General features: G+C 49.9%; 1 protein-coding gene across 7 annotated transcripts in view; it reads left to right on the top strand.

Moving 5' to 3' along the window:
• RGS6 (regulator of G protein signaling 6) overlaps nt 1–12,094 on the top strand; it is a 461,089-nt gene that overhangs the window by 401,848 nt on the left and 47,147 nt on the right. For all 7 annotated transcript variants that reach the window (XR_009545392.1, XM_007528431.2, XM_007528430.2 and 4 more), the window contains exon 14: nt 7,741–7,927. Coding sequence is in view for 6 of the 7 variants with exons in the window: in XM_007528431.2 (XP_007528493.2) it covers nt 7,741–7,927 (187 nt within the window). In the remaining variant the exon portion in view is untranslated. The remainder of the gene's footprint in view (nt 1–7,740; nt 7,928–12,094) is intronic.

Here is a 12,094-nt window from a genome sequence, read left to right as displayed (position 1 = left end):
GCAAGAGAGACCACAGAGCCGAAGCTTCCTTCAATGCATTGGAGCCGGGTTTGAAACTTGGCAAAGTCGTGCACAGGCCAAGTGAGTGATTTCGCTGGCCCACTGCTGCTCTCCCTCTTGGTATAAGGACAAAACAGTGTTCAGGACATGTGTCCATTGAGAGAGCAAGGACAGGGATGGGAAGGCCTCACAGAGGAGCTAACTGGTTCTTGTTATTATGAAAAGTTCAGGAACCCGTGGCCTATTCCTGTTCACATAGTATTGGTCCTGGAAACAGAAATCTCATAAAAATAAATACACAGGTTTGCACTGGCTTATATTAACTTGTCATCTATAAAATAGATGTTATCGGGAGTCGGGCTGTAGTGCAGCGGGTTAAGCGCAGGTGGCGCAAAGCACAAGGACCGGCATAAGGATCCTGGTTTGAACCCCGGCTCCCCACCTGCAGGGGAGTCGCTTCACAGGCAGTGAAGCAGGTCTGCAGGTGTCTGTCTTTCTCTCCTCCTCTCTGTCTTCCCTTCCCTCTCTCCATTTCTCTCTGTCCTATCCAACAACAACGACGACAACAATAATAACTACAACAATAAAACAACAAGGGCAACAAAAGGGAATAAAAAAATAAATAAAATAAATATTAAAAAATTAAAATAGATGTTATCTAGTGATAATGATCAGAGCGACTTCTCAAAACTCTCTGCTTTTCTCTTGCCTCCCCCTCTCACCCCCAGGCCCTATTTTCTATATGAAATCAAGTACTATCTTCTAATAAGCTTTTCTTTTAAAAATAAATATATATTTATTTATTTGTTTATTTTGCCTCCAGGGTTATCATTGGATAGGACAGAGAAATTGAGAGAGGAGAGGAAGACAGAGAGAGAGAGAGAGAGAGAGAGAGAGAGACTGTTTTGTCGACTGTGATGGGACCCCCCTGCAGGTGGGGAGCCGGGGTCCTTGCACTTCATCCTCTGCGCTTAACTAGGTGTTCTGCCACCTGGCCCCTCCTAATAAACTTACCTTTCAAGTGCATTTTTATTTACTTATTTTTTTCTAGATCAGGGCCTCCTGCGTATGTGACTACGCCACTCCTGAGCCACTTTTTCATTCGAATAAGGAGACAGAGAGAAGAAGAGACATAGCCAGAGCTTCCCCTGGTGTCACAAAGCCTCACAAAGACAAAGTGTCCCCAGCAAGGCAGGGCAGCCACCTCCCCTACTGAGCTCTCTCTCCAGTGCCGTTTTGTTAACTTTCAAATGTCAGAACACACACCATGTCTACTCCTGTGGAAGTGTGTGAAACACCCCGCCCCTTTAAAACATTTAATTTTTTTTATTATCTTTATTTATTTGATAAAAACAGCCAGAAATTGAGAGGAAGGGGGATATAGAGAGGGAGAGAGAGAGAGAGAGAGACCTGCAACCCTGCTTTCCCCCTTCAGGTGGGGACCAGAGGCTTGAACCCGGGTCCTTGCTCTCTGTAGTGTGTGCGCTTACCCAGGTGCGCCATCCCCCAAATCCCCCCTTTCTTCATTTGTCTTTGGATGGCCTGGCTCCCCTCTGTCAAGGAAGTGGTGTTACTGCACCTCCTCAAAGCAGAGGCATCAAGAGGTCCAAGTGCAGGATGTGTACCTGCAACGGACTTGTAGGACCTCGCGGCAGAAGCGTAGGGAGAATTCCATGGCCAGATGACGTGTGTGTGTGTGTGTTCAGATGAATGTGTGGTGACTAATCCACATCCCAGAATGAATGAATAAATCCAGACCATTCCACCACCAGAATTCTGTTTTCTCACTTTTTCCAGTGGCCCTGCCTTCTCTTCGTTTCTAAGTCACACCATACTGATTACTACTTCCAAGTGTCCTTCCTTTATTCCTCTTCTCTCTCTCCGGATCCTGATGGAATTGGAGTTCAGAGTCCTCTGCTCAACTACCTCCTATCATTTCTCCCCCACTGGAAGTTTGGACCAAAGATTTTTTATGGGGTGCAGAAAGTGGGAGTTCTGACTTCTGTAACTGCTTCTCCACTGGACATGGGCATTGACAGGTGGATCCACACCCCCAGCCTGTTTCTACCTTTCCATAATGGGGCAGGGCTCTGGAGAGGAATGTTCCTAGGACACGTTGGTAAGGTCGTCTGCCCAGGGAAGTCAGGTTGAAAAAGGCTATCATTAAGTGAGCCAGTCCCTTGCCTTTCTCTGGCTTTTGTAGTCCTTTCTCTGGCTTTTGTAGTCCTTTCTTAGACTTTCTTCCAGTTCTTTAAGTGTTGATTGTTCTTTGTTGTATCCAAACCGGTATTAGGTTTATGGGGATCTGTCTTTGTTGGGCCTTTCTACTAGATTGTCAAGCTTACTAGGTCTAAATGACCATTTTCTAAGGGGGAAGCCTGTGGTCTGGGAAAGGATATCCCCTCTGTACTTAGGCAGTGACCCTGGTTGCAGATAGCACAGTGATCTGTTCTCTGTGGCATCTAAAACCGGGCTCAGGGCTGCATCTGGGCTGCTGGGGCCCTGGAGAGCCATTTGCTGGGGACCTTTGAAAGCCTGTGATCTCTACCCACACCGCAGGGGCCTAGTTCCCTTGAGATGTCTGTTCCCCTTTTCTTTCTCTGTGTGTTTTCCTGGAACACCCTGTCACCTGTTCTTTCCCCCTACCCCGCTCCCCTGCCCTCAAATCTTTCCCCTTCCTGGCTCAGCACCTTCCTCCACATGGCAGAGCAGGAGTTAAAAATCCAAACCAGGAGCACACAGCGTCCCCTGTACATTTTTTATGAGCTGCGTCGTCTCCTGAGAGGACGTGGTTGTTCTTCTAACCTGCAGATTGATTATCCTAGTTCCACACGGTGTCAGCTGAAGGGAGAAGCAATTAAAGAGTGCATAGAGGAGTTGGATGCGTTGCCCGGAGAGCACCCCCCCCCCAGGCTGTTGCCTCCATCCTAGGGCGACCTCAGAAGACTCGGCAGGCCTGGTAGGGTGCGTATGGTCACCCAGAGCACTGGGGACAGTCAGGGACATTTCAGTCACTGCCTAGCACGTGGTGCAGATGGCTGCCGGGGCACCAGAGGATTCAGCCCCACTGGAGACACAGTGAAGCCGAGAGCTTGTTATTCCCAGCGTCTCTGTTGACCAGCAGAGGGCACAGAAGTTCTGCCTTCCATGAGCAGTTGGCACTTCTCTGGGAAAGAAGGGAAAGCGGGGTGTTCCTAGCCACTAGAATCCGACTTTATAACAGCAGATAAGATGACTTGTGATGGGGGAGCTGGGGGCAGTGGGGCAGGTGGGTGGGAAGCCATTACTTGCTTTTCTTAATGCAGTCAGCCTTGAAGAGAGCACCCCATTCCCTGTCAACTCCAGCTCCTGAGGGAGAGAGAAGGCCCCCTGGGGAAGCCCCAGGTGACCCCAAGTCCCCCAGACCCACAACACCCACCCCATCCACTGCTACTTGGCCCAGTAGTGCTGGAGCCCAGGTCACCTGTCCACTAAGCCTCCAGCGCAGGGCCACATGCCGGCACATAGGCCACCTGCCTCGGCTCTGACAACTCTTGGTGAAGCGGGGCAGGCGGTGCCCTGTTCCAGAACAGCCGCCAGTCATGGAGGCTGCCTTCTGCCACCAGCCACGGAGGCTTAGTGCAGGATGGGTGGGTTTGACTCCTCGGCCACTGCCAGCCTCCCCCACCCCCACCCTGCTGGCAGCCTCCAGGAGAAGTGCTACCTGCAGGCTCTTGATAAGAGCAGGGGCCTCTGTGGGCCTCTCCTGGCAGTGACTGTGCAGAGGGGAGCTTCTGTGGCTCTGTATGGAGGGGCGGGAGGGGGTTGGGGGGAGTGTGACTGGGCCTTGGGGGCTCCAGCTCCCAGCCGGGGCCTGTGGACTCGCAGATGGCAAACACACACCAAAGGCTGTTTTGAATTTCAAATAGACACAAAGGGTTTTCAAAGCCGTGATGGTAAACACATATAGGTGTCAGGATGTTGTGGTGACAGCATTTTTGCTGTCACCTGAGAGGAAAAAGACAGGTCATCTCCAAGGCAGACAGAAGGCCGAGAGCCCCCCCCCCCCCCCACTGCATCCCCGTGTATGTGCTTACAGAGAGAGAAAAGGTGCTGTCAGGGGAATCTCGTCCCTCCTCCCTCCCTTTCCTCCCCTCCCTCTTCCAGCACACTGTGCTTGTTTCTCCTTGTATTTTTTTATTCATACTTTTTTTTCTGACAAAGGGAAGCTCTTGATTTTTTTTTAATGTACCAGTTTATTAGATCTGATTCTGAAATCTCCATCAACCACAGCTCCAGGCCTGCTTTCCACCCAGTTGAATCATGTGTATTTACAGGGCTCCCAGTTGTTAAGCAAAGGGGAGCCCCCCACCCCCACCCCCAACCCCAGCCCTGGGGAGCCACAGGCAGCCTGCAGGCTTCAGAGGCTCCTCTTCACAGCACTTTCTCAGACCCTACGGAACAGGGATAGAAGGACAGAAGGCAAGGCCATGCTTGACAGTGATTGAGGGGCAGGAAATCATCCAGCGCCATCCATCTGAGAGAGAAATCACAGCATCTGTTTGGGAAGGACGCTGGCCAGGGACTCCTTTAGGGCCCCACTTTGCAACGTAAGGACAGATTTCCCTTCACACTCCCCCAGTCCTGTTTCTTTCTTCAGAACCAGGCTTCTAAATTCCACCTGCCTATCCAGCACTGTCTTCCAGAAGAGAAGCATGTAGCCTCTGCCCTCATCTGAGGACCCTTTTCACATGGTGTGTGTGTGTGTGTGTGTGTGTGTGTGTGTGTGTGTGCAGTGACCATGCATGCACAATTTCACCACTATAGGCTGCTTTTCCCCTGAGAGGCCACAACACAGAAGCCATAGCCTCTCCCATGGGATGCTGGGCTTGACCCACTGAGATATCTCTCCTGCCCACCATTTTCACCATCGAGTACCCAGCTGACTCCTGCATTTTCGGGACCAGAGCGTGGAACCACTGGAAGAGAGAGAGACCACTAGAAGCCAGGAGAGTCATCTGGCAGGTGGAGGAGCCCCACTCCCTAACAGAAGTGCAAGCATCCACCTGGACAGTCAAGCAGGTTGACGGCTACCGTCAAATGCTGCCCTGCCAGCCCGCTGCCCTGGGGCTGCAGAACCATTATGGCTTCCCCTCTGTGTGGAGGTCAGAGGGCAGGAACTGCAAAAACCTGCAGGGAAAGGAAGAGGGTGGGCAAAAAGCAGAGTCTCGGGCAGGCAGCTTCCATCCAAATTACCAGGGAGGAAGAAAGGCTGAATGCTCAGGACCCTGGTCCTGAACCTGCAGTGACCAAGCTCCACTCCTAGCCTGGCTGCAGTTCAGGCTTAAGCAAGTGCTCATGGGAAGCTCTTCAGAGCCGCCCACCCACTTTGTCTGCGTCTGAAAAATGGGAAGGCAGAAAGATGCAGCACACTGGGGCACTGCCAGGCTGGAACAGCACTGCACGCCTCTCTTCTGGTTGAGTGAAGTCATTGCTTTTTTTGTATTTAATTTTCTTCTTTATATATATATATATATTAATTTATTTTTATTGGATAAAGATAGAGCAAAATTAAAAGTGAATGAGGGAAATAGAAAGGGAGAGAGAGAGAGAGAGAGAGAGAGAGAGCCCTGCAGCACTGCTTCACCATTCATGAAGGTCCCCTACACAGAGATGGGGCTTGAACCCAATCCTTGTGCACAGTAACATGTTCACTCTTGCAGGCTGGGTCCCAGTGAAGACATTGTTTTCTTCACCTGGTTTTCTAGTAGTGTGGGAAGGAGGAGGTGTGTGTGTGTGGGGGGGGGGTCCTTTAGGATAATATTAGAATCCAAATAAAGGAATGAGTTCTCTCCCTCCCTTGAAATCTCTCTCTCTCTCTCTGTCTCTCTCTCTCCCCACGTTTTTTTGTCTCTAGAGTTGGCCTGCACTACAAATCCACTGCTCCTGGAAGCCATTTTCCCTTCTTTTTTCACCCTGTATTTTTTATAGGACAGAAAGAAATTGAAAGGGGGAGGTGGAGATAGGAAGAGAGAAAGAGAGACACCTGAAGACCTGCTTATGAAGCAGCCCCACTGCAACTAGGGAGTGAGGGATCGAACCCAAGTCCTTGTGCAGATCTTTGCGCATCGTACCATGTGCACTCCCACTAGGTCTCCCCCACCCCATCTGTCTGTCTGTCTGTCTGTCTCTCTCTCTCTCTCTCTCTCCCCCTCCCTCCCTGTCTCTCTCTTTCTCCACCTCACCCTTTCACATAGCACCTGTGCGATCCTTTCTGTAACAAAGCTGCAGTGCCACAGTTGGCCACTAAGTGGTGCTTTGAGGCCACGGACTTGACGGCAAAACCCTGAACAGCAACAGAAAAACATGCTTAACCTTTAAAAAAAAAAAAAAAAAGAACCAAGTACATCTTACTTTGGGTGAAATCCGATGACAGATTGGATGCACTTTCCACTGTGTTGCAGCTCAGCTTCTCCTGTCTCTGTCCTTTTGTTGATGTGACTATGAAAACATGTGGCGCCTGCAGCTGTAGGGAGCCCAGTGGCCTGTCCCATCTCCTGTGGGGCAGAGTGCAGACCTGGTCCTGCCGGAGGTGCTCGCAGGAGCTGCCTGGGGCCCATCTGCAGGCCCGGCAGCTGTTGTCTCGCCGCTGTGTCGCTGTGTCAGCTCATTGCTGTGCTCATACCCAGCTGCCAGGCTCATGTGGGAACCTCACAAGCATGGCAGAAGGCAGATTTTCTCCCCAGCGCTCCTCCCGAGAGTCGAGTCTTTCTGCAGAGAGACTCCTCTTTGCCCCTTTAGCTTTGTTTCAACTGGGTCCCTCTTCAGTCCAGCAGCTATTTGACATCCTACTGTGTGCCTAGCACCATGCAGAACACCGATGCTGCAAGCCAGTTCAGTCTCTCCACCTACAACAGGAAAGGCCAGGTCCTCCCAGCCCGGTGTTCTTGGTAATTCTTTATAACTCCAAGACTGTATCCGTCCCCGGTGGGATCTTCCTTTTAATGCCTCCACCTGACCCCAGCAGCATAGGTCAGAGGGACTTGGCTGCCTTTGTTGTGACATCTACGTGAAGCAGTGGCTCCCTACTGAGGGTGGTTTTACCTCCCAGGGGACATTTGGTAAAGTCTGGAAGCACTGTTTTGGTTGTTACAGCTTAGGAATGGCATGCCCCTGGCATCTGGCGAGTAGATGCTGCCGATCCTTCGTCCATGCACAGGGCAACAAAGGCGGTTCTGGACCAAAACAGCAGTGGAGCTGAGGTTGCACCACTCAGATACAGAGTGACAGACGGTTCCTACGCAGCAACCAGAAATACAATGGAGTACACTTCTTTATATGTATTTTCTATTATCTTTATTTATTGCATAGAGACATCTAGAAATTGAATGGGAAGGGGGAGAGAGAAAGGGAGAGAGACAGAGAGACAGACACCTGCAGCCCTGCTTCACCGCTAGCAGAGCTTCCCCCCTGCAGGTGGGGACAGGAGCGGGAACCTGGGTCCTTGTGCCTGGGAGCATGTGCGCTCAACCAGGTGTGCCACCACCCGGCCTCCATGTACACTTCTTTGTGGTTCTCCAAGGGAGAAGGACACCCAACGGGCCTTGGGACCTGTGTGGTGGCAGCAGAAAGGCTGGGATATAAGTAACATAAATTCTCCCACCATGAACCTATATCACTTCTGCTGCCGTGTCCAGCGGAGTCCAGATACCCGCTGAGCCCCACCCACACCAGAACTGACATCTTTATGCTTCATTCTAGGTTCTGGTTGGCTGTCCAAGATCTCAAGAAACAACCCCTCCAGGATGTTGCCAAGAGAGTGGAAGAAATCTGGCAAGAGTTCCTGGCCCCAGGGGCTCCCAGTGCAATCAACCTGGACTCTCACAGCTACGAGATCACCAGTCAGAACATCAAAGACGGAGGGAGATACACGTTCGAAGACGCCCAGGTTTGTTGGTGGACTCTGACGGTTCTGTCACAAGGTGTTCCCCTGCCCATCCCACCGCCTCCCCCTTTAGCACAGTAGCATGGAGTTGTGTGCGGGTGGAGTCTAGGGTTTCTCTGTCTTGAAGGTCATGGGTGGAACGTACTCCAGGAAGGTGCATGATGAAGTTCCCGGAGGCTGTGTTCTTAGATCACTCGTTAATATGAAGCTACAGAGAAGTTACACACTGCAGCTGTAGGTGTTATCATCTCCAAGAAAGTCACAGTGGTTTGTTTTATTTTTTTCTTATTTATAAAATGGAGATATTAAAAGACTATAGGATGAAATAGGTATAATTCCACACAATTTCCACCACCAGAACTCCCTATCCCATCCATTCCCCACACCCATGATAGCTTCCCTATTCTTTAACCTTCTGGAGGTATGGACCCAGGGTCATTGTAGGTTGCAGAAGGTGGAAGGTCTGGCTTCTGTAATTGCTTCCCCGCTGAACATAGGCATAGATAGGTCAATCCATACTTCCAGCCTGCCTCTCTCTTTCCCTAGTGGGGCTCTGGGGAAGCGGGGCTCCAGGACATATTGGTGGGGTCATCTGCCCAGGGAAGTCTGGTTGGTATCATGGTAGCATCTGGAACCTGGTGGCTGAAAAAGAATAAAAATATAAAGCAGAACAAATTGTTGACTAATCATGCACCTCAAGGCAAGAATATTGTAGATGAAGATTTGGGGGGGGGGGGCGTCCGTTTTGGAAAAAGCAAGTAGGTCTATTTTAGGTATACTCCAAGGAGCCCATGACTTTACTAATTTTTTCATGTCTTGGTTCTTTTTAGATAAAAACCTGAAGTCTTATAAAGAGGCAGCGACAGTGAGGCCAAGTGGTGGTGTACCCCATTAAGTGTGCACATTAAGATGTTCAAGGACTTGGTTTGGGGCCACCTCCCCCCTGCAAGGGAGACCCTTCATGAATCGTGAAGCAGGTCTATAGTTGTCTTTCTTTCTTCCTCTCCCCCTCTCAATTTCTCTCTGTCCTATCCAGTAAAATAGAAAGAATAAAAAGCGGCAGTGGGAGAATGTAGCAGTCCTCAGATGACGCTGGCTAAGTGGGCAGACAGTGGGCTTGCACGGCTGTGAGTCAAGCCCGTCTCTGACTAGATGTGGCGTCAGAGTGAATGCTGGCCATTTGGTCACTACTGGGGAAACGCCTCCTGTCCTAGCCCTGTGCTTTATGGTAGGATACCACAGGGAATAGACACGGCCTCTGGTGGGGGAGACAGAGGAGGACGTGACCAGTCTTCACAATGAGAGAAATAGCTCACAGGGTGAGACTAGGATTTAAGGAAGTCCACGGCTGACTGCCAACCCTCTGTGCTACAGTCTGGTCACAGGTGCTGGGGGCACCATAGGAAGAAGCAGAAGCTTGTCCTGTGACCTGGAACTTGTACAGTGGACAAAATACTGGACTCTCAAGCACAAGGTCCTGAGCTTGAGCCCTGGCATTGCATGTACCAGAGTGATGCGATGGTTCTCTCTCTCTCCTGTTTCTCTTTCATTAGTAAATAAGGACATCTTATTTGAAGAAAAAGAATACGGAAGAGTAAAAACAGCTTGTTTAAACAGTAAACTTTATTTCAAGGGCTGGGAAGTGCCATTTCTACAGATAAGCATCGTGTCAGCTTGTCTTTTAGTTTTAAAGGTCTGTGTATTTGTCGATGAGAGAAAGAGAAAAGGATATTGGTAGGCAGTGGCTCACCTAGTTCAATGCACATAGTATGAAGCACAGGGATCCCGGTTCGAGCCCCTTCTCCCCACCTGCAGGGAGGACACTTCTCAAGTATCGAAGCAGCTCTGCAGCTGTCTCTCTTTCTCCCTCTCTATCTCCTCTTCCTCTCTCAGTTTCTCTCTGTCCTATCAATAAAATGGCCACCAGGAGCTATGGATTCATAGTGTTAGCACTGAGCCCCAGTGATAACTCTGGAGGCAAGAGATAGAGAGAGACAGAGACAGAGACACACAGAGAAGAAAAGACAGCACCAGAGCCTCACTCTGGTGCATGTGATGTTCGACCTCTAGGCCTCATGCTTGCGGGATCTCCTACTCTGCCATCTCCCTGGCCCCATCCAGTTAGTTTCTTACTCCCTGGCCCTAAACTCTTATTTTCTCCCACCATCGGCCTCCACCCACTGACACGGCTTAAGGATTTGCTCTTCTATCCTCTTCATTTCATCGTCTTCTCTTCAACCATCCTCAGTTCTCTCAGCTGAGGGGCTTCCATGAGAGAATTTGGGTCATTGATCCTCCCAAACATTTTCCATCTGACTTAGGAAGTTCAGAGCTGAGGGGAAATAAAGGCTCGAGAACATAGCCGGCGCTTCGCACTTGAGAACAGAAACCCCCGCCACCCCCAGCACTCTCGCCGGCTACCCTTCCCACCAAGATGTCCGTATTCCAGGTTGCTTTGGTTTACAGAGCACTGTGGAATTAGGAGTCCTTATGCTGGCATCTTTGAAGCAAGCAAAAATAAGAATATATGAGACATGAGAAGTCTTTTTCTCGGAGGTTTCTAGATGGCTGCCGTGCATTTAGATTCCTGAGCCCTGGCTGGCACGGCCTGGTAGGGAGGCAGGGAGCCTCCTCATAGGTGACCTGAAACACATCATGAAAGCCTCAGGTCTGGGCCGGGTGGTGGCACGCCTGGCTGAGGGCACATGTTACAGTGTGCAAGGAGCCGGGCTCAAGCTCCTGGTCCCCACCTTCCGGGGGGCGCTTTGCGAGTAGTGAAGTAGCACTGCAGGTCTCTATGTCCTTCCCTCTCTATCTATTTACCTCCCCCTTCCCTCTCAATTTCTGGCGGTCTCTATCCAATAAACAGATAAATAGATAAATAAATAAATATAATAATAGAAAACGCCGGGTCAGAAGCTGACACACCAGCCCAGTCTTAGCCCTCTGAGCAGAAGAGCAGGGAGAGTTTCCTTGAATCTTGTTTGACAGTCATTTGCAAACATGCAGAGAAATGAACACTCCTTTCTCTATGAACCTTCATCCAGTCCAGTCTCAGCCATCATCTATAGAAGACTTATTTCACCTTCTCTTCTGTCCACATCGACTTCCTCACTTCCCACTGGGTTATTTGAAAGCAAACCCAGGACATAGCGCTTCTTTTTCTGATTTTGTTCATTAGTGATTGAGTGATTCACAACATTATAAGATGACAGGGGTATACACTGCACCCACCATCAAATTTTCTGTGGTCTACATTCCCTCCCCCAAAACATATTATCTCAACTGTAAATAGAGATCTCTGAATAAGCATAAAGACAATAAAACTGACCCTTGGGTTTTCTGTTGTTGTTTGTGTTTGCAGAACCAGGGCTCACACGTGTGCAAATCCACTGTTCCCAGGGCCCTTGTGCATTCAGATAGAAAGACAGAGAGTATTGTGGGGGCGGGTGTGGAGATGCCAGATCTGCTCCATACGGTGCTGGAGCTCAGACCTGGGCTGTGTGCTTAGTAAGACGTGTGCCCTGTCCAGTGAGCTATCTCTCTCACCCCGATCCTGCGTGTTTGCCTTTCTTTTCCCAGTCTGAGCACAATGCCACTGTCACACATGACAAAGTGCACATTGAAGCTCAGTACCATCAAATGCCTGGCAAGTATTCAAATCTGTAGTAGCTCCAAGAATGGCCCTTTTGACCCTTATTTAAAGTCACAGTCCAAACACAGGTCACATAGCCCAGTAGACTAATGGGTCTTGTCAGGGTCTTGTAATCTACAGGCCCTTTATTGCATTCCCCCCTTCTAAAGTTCCTTCTTTTAATTATTATTATTATTATTATTATTGCCTTCAGTTTTATTACTGGGGCTTGGTGCCTGCACTATGAATCCACTGCTCTTGAAAGCCATTTTCCCCTTTTTGTTGCCCTTGTTGTTGTTGTTATTGGATAGGACAGAGAAAAATGGAGAGAGGAGAGGAAGACAGGGAGAGAGAAAGATAGACACCTGCAGACCTGCTTCGCTGCTTGGGAAGCGACCCCCCGGCAGGTGGGGAGCCGGGGGCTCGAACTGGGATCCTTGCACTGGTCCTATGCTTTGTGCCCTGTGTGCTTAACCCACTGCGCTACCACCCTACCCCAAGTTCATTTGATGAAGAACTGTGTCCCATAGATATCG

The sequence above is a fragment of the Erinaceus europaeus genome, chromosome 16 (assembly GCF_950295315.1).
Source record: "Erinaceus europaeus chromosome 16, mEriEur2.1, whole genome shotgun sequence".
NCBI lineage: Eukaryota > Metazoa > Chordata > Mammalia > Eulipotyphla > Erinaceidae > Erinaceus > Erinaceus europaeus.
The sequence above is the reverse complement of the archived record's forward strand: the minus strand, read 5'-3'. Positions and strand labels throughout refer to the sequence as shown.